This window comes from Ornithorhynchus anatinus, chromosome 3 (genome assembly GCF_004115215.2).
Source record: "Ornithorhynchus anatinus isolate Pmale09 chromosome 3, mOrnAna1.pri.v4, whole genome shotgun sequence".
In the NCBI taxonomy this organism is placed as follows: Eukaryota; Metazoa; Chordata; class Mammalia; order Monotremata; family Ornithorhynchidae; genus Ornithorhynchus; species Ornithorhynchus anatinus.
In genome coordinates, this window is record NC_041730.1 from 8078523 (window position 1) to 8097763 (window position 19241).

Consider the following 19241-nt stretch of genomic DNA (forward strand, 5'->3'; position numbering starts at 1 on the left):
TTAATATATTGTCAAAACTGATGTCGGACCGACGGCTCCAGAGGGTGTTGTTTTGGTTTCGTTCTGTTTTGCTCTGCCGCCCGTCTCCCCCGCTTAGACTGTGAGCCCGTCGGCGGGCAGGGATGGTCTCCGTCTGTTGCCAAATTGTACTTTCCGAGCGCTTAGTACAGTGCTCTGCACGTAGTAAGCGCTCAATAAATGCTGTTGAATGAATGGATGGATACCTTGCCTCTTCCCCCTCTTTTTCCTCTTCCTCCCCGATCCCATCTTTTTTTTCCAGGATGGCTTTCCTCGAGTCGCTTCTTCAGCCCGAGTCTCTACGGTTGGATTGGCTGGTCTGGGCCGTCTCCCGTGACGCCCCCCCCCCCGGGAGCACCGTGGACAGTGAAGGGAACCCCAGGTAAAAGGGACATTTCATGCATTCGGTCGCATTTATTGCGCGCTTACTACGTGCAGAGCACTGTGAGCGTACAGTTCGGGAACAGATAGGGACGATCCCTCCCCAACGGCGGGCTCACGGTCTAAACGACGGGCTCACGTGTTTCTACGGCTCGGGGTCCTACCGCAGTGGGCAACGGAGACCCTTCCCGACGAGCCACTGCCCGCGGCCAGCGAGGGAGGGAATAGCCGTTTCCGAGGGACGCGTCTGCTCGCCGGCAGATATAATAATAATGATGGAACGTGACCGAGCTAATCAGCCAGGGCCGTCGGGGTCGGGAGGTCCGGGCGGCTTTAGGCTGCGGTGAGAAACAGGTGGCTTCGGAACACCTTGGCGGATGCCGGTGTTATCGTTTTCAGTGGCCTTCGTTAAGCGCGTACCGTGTACTAGACCCTGGGGTAGATCCAAGCGGATCAGGTTAGGCGCAGGCCCCGTCCCGCGTGGGGCTCCCGGTCTGATCCCCGTTCGACAGATGAAGAAACTGAGGCGCAGAGTGAAGTGAGTTGCACGATCTCCCGGCAGACAGCGGCGTCCGACTGGGTCGTGGTCGTCCCCGGGGGCCCCTCCCGATCTCCCTCCACTCAGCCGCGGGGGTCGATTATCGGCGGGGTCGTGAGCCGCGGCCTCTGATCTGTTCCTTCCCCGTCCTCGGCGCCCCCGCCGCCAGAGGGGTGGGAGCCGTGGCCGCCGGCGGCCACCCCGCCTCCTCGGAGCTCGGAGCCGCCGGGGCTCAGGGAGGACACGGGGTCCGGGGACGGGGAGGTGCCGGCTCAGCAGCACCAGGGGATTTCGTTTTCGATCCGTCCGTAAGCGCGTGCACGCCGGTCCCCGGGGGCCAGTCCGCTTCCGGATGCGGAGGATCCGCCGGGCCTCCCCCGAGAACCGCGCGCACGGCCCCTCGCGGATACGGGGCGTCCCCCCGACGGGCTCGGGAAGGACCGCGTCTGGGTATCGGGGGGAGAGTCGGCTCCCGGGCGCGGCCCCTTCCGGGCACGGGGCTCCCCCCCGAGCCGCGCGCCCTCGGGTGGCCCGGTCTCCCCTTCCTCCGGAGCTTCACGGAGAGTTCCGGCGCCGCCCGCCCGCCCGATCGGGAGATGGGCCCGCCTCATGATTTCAGCCGCGAAGGCATCCGATCGAGAGCCGGTATAGACGGCTCGTTCATCGGATCGGCCGGGAGGATTCTGCCCGATCGATGGGCCGTGGCGTAGAGTGCGCCGATCCGCCGTGGAGCCGTGCAGAGCGCTGTACCCCAGAGGGTACAGCACAACAGAGTTGGTAGACGTGCTTCCTGCCTACGAGGAACTTACCGTCTGGGCGGGGGGGGGGGGACGGACGTTGAATTACAGACCCCCGCAGAAGTGCTTTGAGGCTGACAGTGGAGTGAGTATCAATAACAATAATAATAATGTTGGGATTTGTTAAGCGCTTACTAGGGGCAGAGCACCGTTCTAAGCGCCGGGGTGGACGCAGGGGAATCGGGTTGTCCCACGTGGGGCTCACGGTCCTCATCCCCATTTTACAGATGAGGGAACCGAGGCACAGAGAAGCGAAGCGACTCGCCCACAGTCACACGGCTGCCGAGTGGCAGAGCCGCGATCCGAACCCATGACCTCTGACTCCCAAGCCCGGGCTCTTTCCACTGAGCCGCGCTGCTTCTAAGTGCCCAGAGGGTACGGACCCAAGGGCGTAGGGAGAGGGAGAAGGGGGGATGAGGGCTCAGTCAGGGAAGGCCTCCCGGAGGAGATGAGCTTTTCTTACGGCTTTTGGAGGACGGAGGAGGAAGGCAGCGTGGTCCACGTGGATGGGGAGAAAAGGACACGGTCGTTATTACTGCTCGATTTGACGAGGGGAAGACTTATTTCAAGAGAGACACCGACCCTCTTCGTCGAAACGTTGCCGAGAAATCGCCGGATATTATCTCCTGGAGTTAAGCTTTCCCTTATATTTGTGTAGTTTCCACTAACGCCTGTCTCCCCCTCTAGACTGTGAGCCGTCGTGGGGCGGGGACCGTGTCAGTTTATTGTTCCGTCGTCCTCTCCCAAGCGCCCAGCGCGGCGCTTTGCACCCACTCCGGTCTCACGGCGTCGTGTCCGACCCATCGCGACGCCACGGACCCGTCTCTCCCGGGTCGCCCCGCCCTCCGACTGCCATCGTCCCGGCAGCGGATCCAAAAAGCGGTTGGCCCTCGACTCTCTCCCGTGCCGCCGCTGCCCGGCACGGGGGAGCTTCGACGCGCAGCGGGCCGCTTTCGTCCCGGTGAGCGCTCGGTGAATACCGCCGAATGAACGAGCCGAATGGAAGTATCGCCCCGGACTCCATCCGATCCTCCGGGAGACGGTGTCTTCCCGGTTTCCCGCAGGGGCGGCTTTGAAATTTCGGAAGGGCGTGTGTGTAACGAGCGCCTCTCTATCCTGACAGGCCCCGGTCCCACCTGTGCCCCTGGGGTTACAGTCACCTCATTCTGCTTCTGATCAAACTCCCGGCCGATTTTGCCACCAAAACGAAGATGGCCGACATCTGTAAATCGCGTGGGTGAGTCGGGCCTCTCCCGGAAACTCTCAGATCCAGAAATGGTTTCGGGTCGCCGGCCCCGTGAGGCTCGGCCTTGAAATCCTTGAGAGAGCCTTCGTTTAGAAAGGGCCCTTTGACCGAGAAGCAGCCAAATGATCGTTTCCTCTCCCAACCTCGGGGCGTGGCTGACTTGCCCCTCCCTACCTCCCCGGTTCTCATTTAGATGTCGCAAAGGGCAGCTTGAGGTAATAATAATGATCACGTTGGTATCCGTTAAGCGCTCGCTGTGTGCCGAGCACCGTTCTAAGCGCTGGGGGAGATGCAGGGGCGTCAGGTCGTCCCACGTGGGGCTCACAGGCTTCATCCCCATTTTACAGAGGAGGTAACCGAGGCCCAGAGAAGCCAAGTGACTCGCCGACGGTCCCGCGGCTGACAAGGGGCAGAGCCGGGAGTCGAACGCTTAGACCTCTGACCCCCAAGCCCGTGCCCTTTCCACGGAGCCACGCTGCTTCCTATTGGTGACTGGGACAGTTCATAACAACGATAATAATGATAATGATGATCCCGGTATTTAAGTGGTTACTGTGTGCCACGCACCGGCCAAAGCACTGGGGTGGATATGAGGACGTCGGGTCGGACACGGTCTCTGTCCCGCGTGGGGCTCACGCTCTCGATTCCCATTTTCCAGAAGAGAGAACTGAGGCCCAGAAGAGTGAGATGACTTGCCCGAGGCCACGCGGCAGACGGGCGGCAGAGCCGGGATTCGAACCCATGACCTCCTGACCCCCCCCCCCCGGCCCTGGCTGTAGCCACTGAGCCGTGCCTCTTCCCGTAGGTTGGGGACCGGGAGGGGAGAGAGAAGGGGCCGACCGGAAGCTTTCTTGAGAAAAGCCCAGGAGGGCCCAGGGCTCTATTGCCTAGTGTAAGTAATAATAATAATAATAATAATAATAGTAGTAATAATGATGGTATCTGTTAAGCGCTCACTATGTGCCAAGCACGGTTCTAAGCGCTGGGGGAGATACAGAAAAGCAGCGTGGCTCGGTGGAAAGAGCCCGGGCTTGGGAGTCAGAGGTCACGCGTTCGAATCCCGGCTCTGCCAGCAGGCAGCTGTGTGACTGTGGGCGAGTCACTTCACTTCTCTGGGCCTCAGTTAGGTCATCTGGAAAATGGGGGTGAAGACTGTGAGCCCCAAGCGGGACAGCCTGATGACCCTGTATCTACCCCAGCGCTTAGAACAGTGCTCGGCACATAGTGAGCGCTTAACAGATGCCAACATCATCATTATTATTATTATTATTACACAGGGTAATCGGGTCGCCCCGTGTGGGGCTCGCACTTTTAATCCCCGTTTTCCAGATGAGGTCACTGAGGCCCAGAGAAGTGAAGTGACTTGCCTGAGGTCACAGAGCAGACGAGGAGCAGGATTAGAACCCACCTCCTTCGATTCCCAAACCCGGCCCTTTCCACTGGGCCTGGTCGTCTGAAGACCTGGGTTTTAATCCCGGCTCCACCGCGTGCCCAATTGCTGCGTCACCTTGGACAAGCCACTTGACCTCTCTGGGCCGAAGAGACCCCATCTGGAAAATGGGGATTGAGACTGTGAGCCCCACGCGGGATGTAGAGCGGGTCGGACACGATCAGGTTGTAGCTACCCCAGCGCTTGGCACAGTGCCTCGTACCTAGTAAGCGCTTAACAGATACCACAGTTCTCCTCCATCTCCCCCTCCGCGTCCCTCTCCCTTAATGCGCAGCTACAAATTTAGGAGACTGCCGTGCTATCACCAGTCAATCAGCCAAAATTCAGTGAAGACCTGGGATAATACGATACGATAATTCGAAAACACGGTCCTTGACTTCCGGGAGCTCGTTTTGGTAGGGAATGCGTCTCTTGAATGTCACGATGTACGCTCCCAAACACTTAATACAGTCCTCTGCACGTAGCCCGCGCTCAGTAAGTGCGACTGGATGATAGACGAGGCCGAACGAGTGATGGGTCACCTGGTGAGCTTCGCGTCGTAAGCCGCTCGGCCGTGTTGGTGTGAAGAAGCAGCGTGGCTCAGGGGAAAGAGCCCGGGCTTGGGAGTCGGGGGTCACGGGTTCGAACGCCGGCTCCGCCACTTGGTGACTGCGGGCGAGTCACTTCGCTTCTCTGGGCCTCAGTTCCCTCATCCGGAAAATGAGGATTAACCGTGAGCCTCACGTGGGACCACCTGATTAACCTCTGTCTACCCCGGAGTTTAGAACGGTGCTCTGCCCATAGTAAGCGCTTAACAAATACCAACGTCATCGTTAAGAAGACCCCGTTGCCTTCGTGGTTGCCGAGAACCAAGTTGGTTGCCTTCGAAGAAGACTTCGGAGTGGAATTTACGAGCTCAGATGGCCGGGATGGTCCTTCGTTCAGCCGTATTTATTGAACGCTTGCTGTGTGCAGAGCACTGTATTCATCCACTCAGTAGTATTTATCGAGCGCTTACTACGGGCAGAGCACTGGACTAAGCGCTTGGAATGGACAGTTCGGCAACAGAAAGAGACCATCCCTTCCCGATGACGGGCTCACAGTCTAATCGGGGGAGACAGATGGACAGAGACAAGACAACACAATCACACGTTCGGTAGTGTCTTCTTGAGCGCTCACTACGTGCAGAGCACTGGACTAGGCGCTTGGAATGGACCATTGGGCAACAGATAGAGACCGTCCCCGCCCAATGACGGGCTCACCGTCTAAACGACTGTACTGAGCGCTTGGGGAAACAACGGTAAACGGTGACATTCCCTGCCCGCCGCGAGCTTACAGGAATCGACGAATGATTATGGTATTTGTTAAGCGCTTACTATGTGCCGGGCGCCGTACTAAGCACTGGGGCGTGGAGACAAGCGAGTCGGGTTGGACACGCTGTCCCTGTCCCACGTGGGGCTCGCAATCTCGATCCCCGTTTTACAGCTAAGGGAACTGAGGCCCCGAAAATAATAATGTCGGTATCTGTGAAGCGCCTGCTGTGTGCCGAGCACCGTTCTAAGCGCTGGGGGAGATACGGGGTCATCAGGCTGTCCCGCTTGGGGGCTCACCGCCTTAATCCCCATTTTCCAGATGAGGTAACCGAGGCACCGGGAAGTAAAGCGACTCGCCCGGAGTCACCCAGCTGACGGGCGGCGGAGCCGGGATTCGAACCCGTGACCCCCCCGACTCCCGAGCCCGGGCTCTTTCCACTGAGCCACGCTGCCTTGCCCGAGGTCACCACAGCGGGCAAGTGGCAGGTTAGAACCCGGGACTTCCCGCCTGCCGGTCCCGTGCTCCGTCGGCTGTGCCACGCCGAAGGGCCTGGCGGTCTGAATCGGGCCCTGAGAAGCTGCTGAATTTCCAACTGGACGGGTGAATTAACTTTTCTCGATGCGTGAAATCTCTCTCTCTCTCTCTCTCTCTCCCTCTCCAAGCTTCTGGCCCGGTTATCTCTCTCTCTGCGCGGAACTGGATAGAAGAAGAGAAGCTTTTACGATTATCGTGCACCTGGATGACATGAGCCTGATAGATGGGGAAGATGGTGAGTTGATCGACTAAAATAATAATAATAAACGTTGGCATTGGTTAAGCGCTTCCTGTGGGCCGAGCACTGTTCTAAGCGCTGGGGGAGATACGAGGTCACCAGGTCGTCCCCCGTGGGGCTCCCGGTCCTCATCCCCATTTGACAGACGAGGGAACTGAGGCCCAGAGAAGTGAAGTGACTTGTCCGAGGTCGCCCGGCTGGCAAGCGGCGGGGCCGGGATTAGAACCCGCCACCTGGGACTCCCAAGCCCGGCCTCTTTCCAGTGAGTCACGCCGCCTCTCAAAGCGTCTGAGCACCGGGCTGCGAGGGGGGTGGAGTGAGAGTCTGTTGTAGTTTACCATTTAAACTAAACCGTTCAGAGAAGCAGCGTGGCTCAGTGGAAGGAGCCCGGGCTTAGGCTCTTCGATGAGGGAACTGAGGCACCGAGAAGCGAAGCGACTCGCCCACAGTCCCACAGCTGACAAGCGGCAGAGCCGGGAGTCGAACCCATGACCTCTGACTCCCAAGCCCGGGCTCTTTCCACTGAGCCACGTTGCTTCTCATATATATATGTGTGTGTGTGTGTATATGTGTATATATATATATATATATATATATATCTAATTCTCCCGGCTCCGCCACTTGTCAGCTGTGTGACTTTGGGCCAGTCGCTTTACTTCTCTGGGCCTCAGCTCCCTCATCTGTAAAGTGGGGATGAAGACGGGGAGCCCCGCGTGGGACAACCTGATCACCTTGTATCCCCCCCAGCGCTTAGAACAGGGCTTTGCACGTAGTAAGCGCTTAACAGGTACCACCGTTATCACGTATTTACGTTAATGCTATTGATGCAGCGTGGCTCGGTGGATAGAGCACGGGCTTTGGGGTCAGAGGTCACGGGTTCCAATCCCGGCTCCGCCGCTCGTCGGCAGTGTGACGTTGGGCGAGTCACTTCACTTCTCGGTGCCTCAGTTCCCTCATCTGGAAAACGGGGATTAAGACCGTGAGCCCCACGTGGGACGACCCGATTCCCCCGTGTCTACCCCGGCGCTTAGAACGGGGCTCGGCACCTAGTAAGCGCTTAACAAACACCAACGTTATTATTACTTATTTTGATGGGTGTGTATATATATAAATCTCTAATTCTATTTATTTATGTTGATGCCACTGATGCCTGTCTACTTGTTTTGATGTCTGTCATTCCCCCCTTCTAGACTGTGAGCCCGCTGTGGGCAGGGATTGTCCCTCTCGGTTGCTGAATTGTACTTTCCAAGAGTTCAGCACAGTGTTCTGCACGCAGTAAGTGCTCAAGAAGTGCAGTTGAATGAATGAATAGACCCCATTTGCTCGTACCTACCCCAGCGCGTAATCACGGTGCCTGGAACAGAGTAAGCGCTTAATAGATACTACTGTTAATTAAGCAAATGGGATAACTCTGTAACAGACCGAAACATCCTAGGTTCGCAGTCTAGAAGGGGGAAGGCAGACATCAGCAGTAGAGAAGCAGCGGGGCTCAGTGGCGAGAGCCCGGGCTTGGGAGTCAGAGGTCAGGGGTTCGAATCCCAGCTCTGCCACTTAGCTGTGGGACTGTGGGCGAGTCACTTCACTTCTCTGGGCCTCGGCGACCTCATCTGGAAAATGGGGATGGAGACTGGGAGCCTCGCGTGGGACAACCCCATGACCCTGTGTCTACCCCAGCGCTCCGAACAGGCGCTCTGCGCATCGGAAGCGCTTAACAAATACCAGCATCGTTATTATCATTGTTACCTTGCACGTAGTAAGCGCTTAACAAAATGCCCTCGTCATCCTCATCGAAACAAGTCAGCGGGGCTCACGCTCCCAATCCCCGTTTTCCCGACGAGGTGACGGAGGCACCGAGAAGCGAAGAGGTTTGGCCAGGGTCACACAGTAGACGAGCGGCGGGGCCGGAATTAGAACCCGTGACCTCCTGACTCCCAGGCCCGACTCGGTCCGCTCCACCGTGCTGTTTGTCATGACGCTTCTGCCTGCAAAAGTCACCGTGGCTAAAAACTGCCGAGATATTAAAAAAATTCAAATAGAATAGATCTGTGTGTGTACGTGTGAGAGAGAGAAGGAGAGAACACCGTCGTGGTACGTGAGAACCTCCTTTTGAATCGTCTTGCCCCGCTGCGGTAAGCCAGGCGCTCCGCGCGGGCAGGTCACTTAACTTCTCCGCCTCAGTTTCCTCATCTGTTAAACGGGGATTCAATCCCTGTCGTTCCTCGGATTCAGAGAAGCGGCATGGCCTCGCGGGCGGAGCTGGGGCTCGCCGGTCGGGAGGACCCGGCTCCTAATTCCGGCTCCACCGCTTGTCCGCTGCGCGACCTTGGACGAGTCACTTCACTTCCGCGGGCCTCGGTCCCCTCATCTGTCAAATGGGGATCAAGACCGCGAGCCCCACGCGGGCCAGGGACCGTGTCCGACCTGGTTATCTCGTATCAACCCCGGCGCTTAAAACGGCGCCTGGCGCATAGCAAGCGCGTAAAAGAGCCGTTGAAATCAAAACGGAAACCTTAATCCGAGAGCCCCGGGCGGGACGGGGACTGCGTCCGACCCGATCGTCTTGCGTCTGCCCCAGTGCCCGGTGCGGCCAGCTCGTGACGACGACGACGACGGCGATTCGTTCACCGGGTTGTTTTTATTGAGCGCTTACCGTGTAGAGCGCCGTACCGAGCGCTCGCAGAGTACACTTGGGCGACAGGATCGGTGACGACGTTACCGACGATGGCGGCGATTATCATTAGGAATTACTGTATCGAGCGCTTGCCACGTGCCAAGCCCTCTTCCGAGCCCCGGGGTGGATACGGGGTCGTCGGATCGCCCCCTCCCCCCCCCCCCCCCCCGTGGGGCTCCCGGTCTTCGTCCCCGTTTTCCAGCTGGGGTAACTGAGGCCCAGAGAGGTGAAGCGGCCCGCCCGGGCGGTGGGGCCGGGATTGGAGCCGCCGTCCTCCGACGGCCCGGGCCCTCGCCGCTGGGCCAGGCCGCTCCGCTGCGACGACGATTCCGGCCGCCTCCCCGTTTTCCCCGTAGGTCTGATCCCGGAGACCGTGGAGGAGTGGAAGCTGCTCCTCGGCCTGGCCCCGCGTGGCCGGGACGCCCCCGACGGAGGCCCGGGCCCCGGCGGCCCCCGGAGCGTCCACGCGGAGCGGGTGGCCCTCCTCCTGGCCGGGGCCGTCGGCCCCGACCGGGCCTTGCCCCTGCTGCAGGAGTGTGGGCTGACGGGCCGCTTGTCCGACACCTTCACCCGACACTGTGACGTCCTGCGGATCGCCGAGAGACGGCAGAGGTGAGGCGCGGGGGGCTCTCTCGGCCCGGCGGAGACCGGCTTCGGCCGGGGCCGCCTGCCGGCGGCTGGTCGGATCGACGACGACGATAACGATAACGGTGGTATCTGTTATGCGCTTACCGCGTGCCGAGCGCTCTTCGAAGCGCTGGGGGCGGATACGAGGTGATCGGCTCGTCCCACGCGGGGCTCACGGTCTTCATCCCCATTTTCCGGATGAGGCCGCCGAGGCCCAGAGAATAATAATGTCGGTATCTGTTAAGCGCCTACTATGCGCAGAGCACCGTTCTGAGCGTTGGGGGAGATACGGGGTCGTCGGGTCGTCCCGCGTGAGGCTCACGGTTAATCCCCATCGTCCAGACGAGGTCGCCGAGGCCCAGAGAAGCGAAGCGACTCGCCCACGGTCGCCCAGCCGACGAGCGGCAGAGCCGCGAGTCGAACCCATGACCTCTGACCCCCGGGCCCGGGCTCTTCCCGCTGAGCCGCGCTGCTTCCCTAGGAAGACCGGGCCAGAGGGAAGGCCCGCGAGGGCAAGGAACAGCGCTCGTGACAGCACCGTTAATAAGGAGGGTACTCGTTAAGCGCTTTCGGCGTGCCGAACGCCGTGCTAAGCGCCGGGGTGGATACGGGTCAGATCGGACACGGTCTGCGGCCCCTCGTGGGACTCACGCTCTTAATCCTGAGAAGGGGCGTGGCCTAGTGGGTGGAGCACGGACCGGGGAGTCAGAAGGTCATGGGTTCTAATCCCGGCTCCGCCGCTTGCCTGCTGCGTCACCCTGGGCAGGTCCCTTCACTTCTCTGGGCTTCAGTTCCCCCTGCTAGAAAGTGGGGGTCGAGACTGTGAGCCCCACGGGCCACAGGGACCGTGGCCGACCTGATCTGGCTTCGGTCCGCCCCGGGGATCTGGGTGATTCTCCTTGAAAGCGAGAGTCTGCGTGGGCGCGGCGTCCGCGGCCTAGGACGGCAGTGTGGCCTGGCGGAAAGAGCCCGGGCCCGAGGGTCAGAGGACCTGGGTTCCGATCCTGGCTCCGCCGCTTATCCGCTGTGTGACCGTGGGCAAATCGCTTCGCTTCTCTGTGCCTCAGTTAACCAAAAGAAATTGCGGATTCAGTACCTTTGCTCCCTCCTACGCTTAGACCGTGTGCCCCACGTGGGACCTGAGCATCTTGTATCCGCCCCAGCGCTTAGCACATAGTAAGCGCTTAACAGATACCTCGATTAATATTATCAGGCAGTCTTATTTATAGAGTTACTATTAGTAGTCTTATGTATTGAGTGCTTACCATGTGCAGAGCTCCGTACTAAGCGCTTGGGAGAGAAGCGAAGCGGCGTGGCTCAGCGGAAAGAGCTCGGGCTTGGGAGTCAGAGGTCATGGGTTCGAATGCGGGCGCCGCCACTTGTCAGCTGCCTCGGTTACCTCATCTGTAAAACGGGGATTAACTGTGAGCCTCACGTGGGACGACCCGATTACCCTGTAGCTCCCCCAGCGCTTAGAACAGTGCTCGGCACATAGTAAGTGCTTAACAAATACCAACATTATTATTATTATTATTGTTACAATATAAGACTAAACAGACACATTCCCTACCCACAGTGAGCTCTAGGCTAGAGGGGGAGTTGGACATTAATATAAGTAAATAAATTACAGATGTGCGCTGTGGGGCTGGGAGGGGGAATGAATAAAGGGAGCAAGTTGTTGGCAACAACTACAGGAGGAAAAAGATGAGGCCGAAGAACATTCCTGCGTTTATTCTTCCGTCCGCATCGGGGGATCAGAGAAGGAAGGGAACTTTTGAGAGGGGCCCAGTTTCTTGAACGGTCTCACAAGAAGCGTCTCTATCTGTTGCCGACTTGTTCATTCCAAGGGCTTAGTCCAGTGCTCTGCACATAGTAAGCGCTCAATAAATACGATTGAATGAATGAATGAAATGTTGTTGCGAAAAGTGCCTCACCTCTGCAGGCCAACAATCTGGGGAGAGGCTGAGGCGAGCTGTCTTCTCCCATCGAGTAGCCCGGCCTCTCTCAGAGGGTTTCCCGATTCTGCTCGTCCCTTCTTGCCCTTGCTTCCGCAGCAGTAACCAAAAATCCAAATCCCAGTTTGTTAAACTCATAAGCAGAAGTCGGCCCCTCCCCTTGGGATACTCCGAGCTGGGTCGGCTCAGCTTGCCGGATCCTTCCTTTCCTTATTTGGGATTTCGGGGCATCTGAGAAGCAGCGCGGCTTAGTGGAAAGGGCCCGGGAGCCAGAAGGATCTGGGTTCTAATCCCGGCTCTGCCACCCGTCTGCCCTGGGACCTTGGACAAGTCACTTCACCTCTCTGGGCTTCAGTTCCCTCATCTGGAAAATGGGGATAAAGAGCGCGAGCCCCATGCGGGACAGGGACTGTGTCCAACCTGACTAATTTGTATCTACCCCAGCGCTTAGAACGCAGCTGGGCACATAATAATGTCGGTATTTGTTAAGCGCTAACTACGTGCAGAGCGCTGTTAATAATAATGTCGGTATTTGTCAAGCGCCTACTATGTGCCGAGCACTGTTCTAAGCGCTGGGGTAGATGCAGGGTCATCAGGTCGTCCCACGTGAGGCTCACAGCCTTCATCCCCGTTTTACAGTTGAGGGAACTGAGGCACAGCGAAGTTAAGTGACTCGCCCGCAGGCACACAGCTGACAAGTGGCAGAGGCGGGATTCGCTTGGAAGCGCTTAACGAGTACTATTATTAGTAGTAGTATGATTACTAAGAGAGTAAGCCCATTAGGATGTCGGTCATATTTAGAGAAGCAGCGTGGCTCAGTGGAAAGAGCATGGGCTTTGGAGTCAGAGGTCATGAGTTCGAATCCCAGCTCTGCCACTTGTCAGCCGTGTGACTGTGGGCGAGTCACTTAACTTCTCTGGGCCTCAGTTCCCTCTCATCTGTAAAACGGGAATTAAGACTGTGAGCCCCACATGGCACATCCTGATTCCCCTGTGTCTACCCCAGTGCTTAGAACAGTGCTCGGCACATAGTAAGCGCTTGACAGATACCACCGTTAATTTATCGAGCTGTCACAGTGCGCAGAACACCGTACTAAGCGCTTGGGAGAGTACGATATGACACGCACAGCGTACAGTCTAGAGGGGGAGACAGACGTTACTGGAAATGAATACATTTCGTTTCCGTTACCTTATCTACGATTTCATTTTAAATACATTTAGAAAAGGCATCTAATTCGATCCGTTTCTTTCCTTCGGGATTGCAGAGCCCTGATCCAGAACATGCTGGAGAAATGCGACCGATTTCTCTGGTCCCAGCAGGCCTAGCCGGGGAGGGGAGGCGGGGGGAGTTGGCAAGAAACACCGTGAAGCCTTCGCAAATCACCAAGCCAACTGCCCGGGAATCGCTCCGAAGAGAGACGGAAGCAGAGGCCCCACGGTTTCTCAAAGCCCCGGCACCACGGGATCGGCACTTATAGTCCAAGTCTCTTAAACCACGCCAGTTGGTCTTCGAGGGCCGTCTCTTCTCGCATTTCTGACTCCAAAGGAAGGGTCTCGTTAAAGCACCGAGGTCGTTTTTCAAGAGTTGGGCCCGGGGAGGTATCCAAACTCTATTCCAGCTCCCGGTTTACGGCACCTGTTCGCGGGAACGGGTCTTCTAACGTAGGCAGAATGCGAGGGGTTCCCGCTCAGGGAGGCGAGCGCCTTTAGCTGGCGTATCATTGAGCGCCTACTGAACGCAGAGCACCGGACTCAGCTCTCAGCGAGCCCGGAATTAGTGTTCCGTTCCTTCCAGGAGGTGAGGGGTTTTTTTCTTTTGTTTATTTGTTGGTTTTTTGTTTTTATTTTTTTTGTTTAATAAATAACCCAACTGATTATCAAGCACTGTTTAGGACACTTGTGAAAGTGAGCCACCCAGCAAAACCTCAGCTAGAACGGAATGAACGAGGAGGACTTTAAAGCGCAGTGCCGCCGAGTCTTCCCAACATCCGGCTTGCAACCTGAATTGCTGCTCCGTCTGCTTTGTAGGGGAAACCAGACCTTACGATACTGTATTTAATCAATGATTTTTTTTGTTGCGTCGTCGATCGGAACGATCTCCGGATAACCGGAAACCTTCTTAACGCTTGAGAAAACGAAGAGCATCAACCAGCGAGCGTTTACGGTTGTAAAATCGGTCGCCCGCCTAATTTGCGCGTATGGACCGGTTGCCGTCTGTACGTATTCTGGACATTCTAGATCATACCAACTTAATATCGAGAACTGCGCTTATTTCGTTATGGAAATACTAACGACGCACCATCTTTTAACCCGCAAAGCTGTCTTTGTGAGGACACGGTATAAAAGAATTTACAAATTAAGTTTCTTTCAGCGACTCCTCGAAGATACTCAGTCGATCGATGGTATTTGAGTGCTTACTGCGTGCAGAACTCTGTTCTAAGCGCTCGCAAAAGTCTAATAAAGTACACATGATCAAGCACGGTGTAGAGTTCGTTCATTCAATAGTATTTATTGAGCGCTTACTATGTGCAGAGCACTGTACTAAGCGCTTGGAATGTCCGACTGGGCAACAGACAGAGACCATCCCCGCCCACTGACGGGCTCCCGGTCTAATCGGGGGAGACGGACGGACAGAAACAAGACAACATAATCGCGGTAAATAGAATCGAGGGGATGGACACCTCATTAACAAGATAAATAGAGTAATAAAAATCTATACAAATGAGCGGAGGAGCACAGTGCCGAGGGGAGGGGAAGGGAGAGGGGGGAGGAGCAGAGGGAAAGGGGGGAGAAGGGGACTTAGCTGAGAGGAGGCGAAGGGGGAGCAGAGGGGGAGCAGAGGGAAAAGGGGAAGCTCAGTCTTTGAAGGCCTCCCGGAGGAGGTGAGCTCTCAGTAGGAATTTGAAGAGGGGAAGAGAATGAGTTTGGCGGAGGTGAGGAGGGAGGGCCTTCCGGGACCGCGGGAGGACGCGGGCCGGGGGTCGACGGGCGGGACGGGCGAGACCGGGGGACGGCGAGGAGGCGGGCGGCGGAGGAGCGGAGCGGGCGGGCTGGGCGGTGGGAGGAGAGAAGGGAGGAGAGGTGGGAGGGGGCGAGGGGACGGACGGCCTCGGAGCCCAGAGTGAGAAGTTTTTGTTTCGTGCGGAGGTCGATAGGCAGCCCCTGGAGGTTTTTAAGGAGGGGAGTGACAGGCCCGGAGCGTTTCCGCAAGAAGATGAGCCGGGCAGCGGAGTGGAGAATAGACCGGAGCGGGGAGAGACGGGAGCAAGGGAGATCGGAGAGAAGGTTGACACGATGATCCAGCCGGGAGATTACGAGAGCCCGTAGCAGTAAGGTAGCCATTTGGGTGGAGAGGAGAGGGCGGATCTTGGCGATATTATGAAGGTGAGACCCGCAGGTCTCGGTGACGGATCGGATGTGTGGGGCGCATTGCGAACTAGTGAATTAGTTTGTACAAACAAATGACTTCTCCTTGGCGTATATCAATGCTTATGGGCTCTGTGAGTGTAAGGATGAGAAATTCACCAGAAGCGAAGCTATCAGCCCCTACGCTTGGGACTTGGGGGCGATAACTAAAGTCGAATCGTGGGGAGGGGGCTGGGTAACGCGGGGGTGACCAGAAAATGGCTGCGGAGGACAAAACGAAGGGAGGTGGCCGTGGCGGGGGAGGTGTCCCGCTTAGAGCTTTATCAGATCGAGAGGACGTCTCAAAGGGAGAAGTTTCTTTAACAGGATTCATTTAAGGCATTTTGTAAGGAAAAACCCTGCTGGTCCCCTAAAGCTAATTCAAGGCCCGTGTCCCATTGATTTCCCTGTCCGAGCCGATGAGCAGAAGTTCACGCTTGTAACTGACCCTCCCTCACCCACGGATCACCCCATGCCCACGGGGTGACTCCCCAGAGAGAGGAAGCAACGCGAAAAATGGCGAAAATGATAATAATAAAAATGTTGGTATTGGTTAAGCGCTTACTATGTGCAGAGCACTGTTCTGAGAGCTGGGGTAGATTAACAGGGTAATCAGATTGTCCCACATGAGGCTGACAGTTAATCCCCATTTTCCAGATGAGGGAACTGAGACACAGAGAAGTTAAGTGACTCGCCCACAGTCACACAGCTGACAAGTGGCAGAGCCGGCATTCGAACCCATGACCTCTGACTCCCAAGCCCGGGCTCTTTCCACTGAGCCACGCTGCTTCTCTAGAACTTGTACGCGTTCCAGCTTTCCCATATGGTTGCTGTAAAGCCGGTGGGTTTTGCTTTTACAATAAAGCAGATTTCTGGTTGCAACCTGTTGGTTCCCGTTGGAGTGTCAGCTCCTTGAGGGTGAGGATACGTGTCTTGCTTGATTTTGTGCGTGTTGTCGTTTCGTTGGGAAGCCGCCTGGCTCAGTGGAAAGAGCCCGGGCTTCGGAGTCAGAGGTCACGGGTTCGACTCCCGGCTCTGCCACTTGTCGGCTGTGTGACCGTGGGCGAGTCGCTTCACTTCTCTGTGCCTCAGTGACCTCCTCTGTCAAATGGGGATTAGCTGTGAGCCTCACGTGGGACAACCTGATTCCCCTGGATCTCTCCCAGCGCTTAGAACAGTGCTCGGCACGTAATAAGCGCTTAACAAATACCGACATTATTATTTTTCCTTTCGGGCGTGCCGGCAATTTCCCCCCACACTTATTCTTGGATTATGAGCCTCTTGGGAGCGGGTGGGGCGGGATGTGGGGAGAAACGTGTCTTCCGTGTGACCTTGGGTAAGTCACTTGACTTCTCTGGGCCTCGGCTACCTCACCTGTAAAGTGGGGATTAAGACCGTGAGCCCCGTGTGGGACGGGGACCGAGTCAGACCTGATTAGCTCGTAACTACCCCAGTACTTAGAGCAGCGTCTGGCACATAGTGAGCGCTGAACAAATACCATGTGAAAAAGAAGCGTGGAAGATTGGGGGAGCCCTCGGAAGGATCGCAGGAGGGGAAAGCAGCTCGGCTCCCGGGGAGGGTCGGCGTTTTGGGTTCTTAATGGTAGCACCGAGGCGGGGTGGATGTTTTTCGGGAAAGCCAGGAACGATCATTGTTTTATAAGTTTCGAGAATCCACTCGGCCCCGCTAGTTCCCGCTCGAGTGGCAGCCGGCTGGACTTTACACCTCGTATTTCAACAGCGGCACAAGTCCAGCTCCCGCGGAGAGCGCGGTGACCTTTCATCCAGAATTCCAGGAACAGTGGCTCGAGTTTCCAGCAGAACAACGGAGGAAAGTGCTAAACTTAAAGTGAGAACACTTCATTCATTCAATCCTATTAATCGAGGGCTTACTGTGTGCAGAGCACTGTACTAAGCACTTGGAAGGTCAAATTCAGCAATAAAGAGAGACAATCCCTGCCCACACCGGGTTTACAGTCTAGAAGGGGGGAGACAGATATCAAAACAAGTAAACAGGCATCAGTATAAATAACGAGAATTATAGATATGTGTGCATCAAAACAAATAATCGGGCAGGAAACACAAGTAAACACTTCAACTTGTATTCTGGAACAAAATGGAAAAAAAAAATCTTCCACAATGTAGTGTATTTTTTTGAGTGGTTTTTATTAAGCGCTTACCATGAGAAGCAGGGTGCTTAGACGTGTCCCCCAGCTCTGTTAGATCGTTTTCTCCCGAGCGGTTAGTACAACGCTCTGCACACAGTAAGCGCTCGACAGATACGAGTCATGGATTTATTGACAGTAAATTACCGTAAGGTCGCTTAACAAATACCAACATTATTAAAACCAGATTACCCTGTATCTACTCACTTCCCTGTCCCACATGGGGCTCCCGCTCTCATTACCCATTTTGCAGACAAGGTACCTGAGGCACAGAGAAGTGAAATAACTTGCCCCAGCTCACACAGCAGACATGAGGCAGAGCTGGGATTAGAACCCAGGTCCTTCTGACTCCTAAGTGGAAGATAGAGAAGGTCTAAGGGAAATAAATGTGAGCAAATACTTCAATCCTAGTTCCTTTGGGTCAGAGGAATCTTACCTTGACTTGCCTCCTTAACGAATCTTCCGGAGTCCAGAAACCAGTTCTGGCTGTGGGCACCCAGAGCCAGGGAGAAGAGCAAGATGCAGACAAACAGCTTCACCGTGCCTCCTTCTGAGCTGAGGGACAAAAGAGAGGAAATTTAATTGAGGGTTTTTTTCAAGGTCCATTTTATTCGTTTCGAAGAGTCGCTCGAGTTCTCCAGCTTCACTGATTTTGAGTAGGGTCTGGGGAAAAATGGGTTTTACTGAAATAGTCCATCGGACCTGTAGGCCGGACACGATTCCTTTAGGAAGAGAGAGAGCGAGATGGGGAGGGAAGAAGGGAGAGAATGAGGGAAGGAGAGTGGGAGGGACTGATGGATGGATGGAGAGAGAATGATTGAGAGGGAGACTGAGAGAGGAGGCAGAGTCAGGGAGAGAGAGTGAGTGAGAGAGAGAGAGAAAGAATCCAATGAATGCATATCTGTCCTAAACTCCCGATTTTAACTCCAGTATATCAGCTAAAAGATTTTTCCAATTCATGAAGAAAGGCTTCATGTAAGGAACACTCACCTTTGCCGGGTTACGTCTTTTCCCGCTGAGCCAGGAATTCTGCTGCTGCTCCGCACTCAAGAGGAGCTCGCATTTATACAGATCATCTCATCTCCTACAACCAATCGGAAAGAATAAAGTCATTCTGGAAATACCAACTATCCGATTCTTGTAAGCCAAGCAGAATCCCTTGGGCAATCTCATTTGGGAAGGGCTTCCCGTGACTTTCCCTACAATGTTTACTTTCTGCCTTAATTTTCAGTCAGCCAGGGAGAGTTTGCTCGCTGTGTACAGATTTTAACATATTTCCTCATTCATGGAGAACACTGAATCCTGGTAGTTTTCCAAAGGTTTGAAGCAAACATCATCGATATTGCCCTCAGTTCACTTTTTCACTCTTGTTATTTGTCCCCCCCGTGAAAGAAATTGAGCAAACCAGACTCACCAACCCTCCCTCCTCCCTCGGTCTAAATAATTACTCGTACTTAGCACTTGGACTAAGTGCTGAGGGAGTACACTATAACAGTGAGCACTGAGCACTTACTGTGTGCAGAGCATTGTACTAAGCGCTTGGGAGAGTATAATATAACGATACAGCAGACAACATTCTCTGCCCACAGTGAGCTTACAGTCTAGAGGGGGATACAGACAGTAATAGAAGTAAATAAATTACAGAGATCTTGTGGGACTTGAACTGTGTCCTGTGTTCGACCTGATGAACTTGCATCTGTCCCAGCACCTAGAACAATGCTTGGCATGTAGTAAGCGCTTAACGGGAACCATAAGAATAATAATAGTTTTAATATTATTATTAACTGGCCAAACAGGGGAGAACGAGTCCTTTGTAATCCCGCGACGTCTCCCTTTCTGGATCCTGAGCCGTTGGGTCCGCCGTTGAACCGGAGAGCCCGTCCTGGAGGAGAAAGCCGAGGGAGGCAGGCGAGACGCGAAATGAA

General features: G+C 55.6%; 1 protein-coding gene and 1 long non-coding RNA gene across 8 annotated transcripts in view; one reads left to right on the top strand and one right to left on the bottom strand.

Moving 5' to 3' along the window:
* The window catches only part of HPS5 (HPS5 biogenesis of lysosomal organelles complex 2 subunit 2), a 59622-nt gene extending 45398 nt beyond the window's left edge, over positions 1-14224 (top strand). For 4 of the 7 annotated variants that reach the window (XM_029059562.1, XM_029059567.1, XM_029059564.1 and 1 more), the window contains 6 exons: positions 281-400; positions 2858-2971; positions 3786-3872; positions 6386-6492; positions 9523-9778; positions 13013-14224. In XM_029059562.1, the coding sequence (XP_028915395.1) occupies positions 281-400; positions 2858-2971; positions 3786-3872; positions 6386-6492; positions 9523-9778; positions 13013-13073 (745 nt within the window). In that variant the 3' untranslated portion in view covers positions 13074-14224. The remainder of the gene's footprint in view (positions 1-280; positions 401-2857; positions 2972-3785; positions 3873-6385; positions 6493-9522; positions 9779-13012) is intronic. The other 3 variants (XM_029059563.1, XM_029059568.1, XM_029059565.1) reach the window with 3 other exon arrangements.
* A 2357-nt stretch (positions 14225-16581) lies between these two features.
* Positions 16582-18724, bottom strand: LOC107546972. The gene is made up of 3 exons (XR_003757798.2): positions 18307-18724; positions 17753-17871; positions 16582-16994 (listed from the first exon to the last, which is right to left on the bottom strand). It is a non-coding gene; the product is annotated as an uncharacterized LOC107546972 (long non-coding RNA).
* Between the last annotated feature and the right edge of the window lie 517 nt (positions 18725-19241).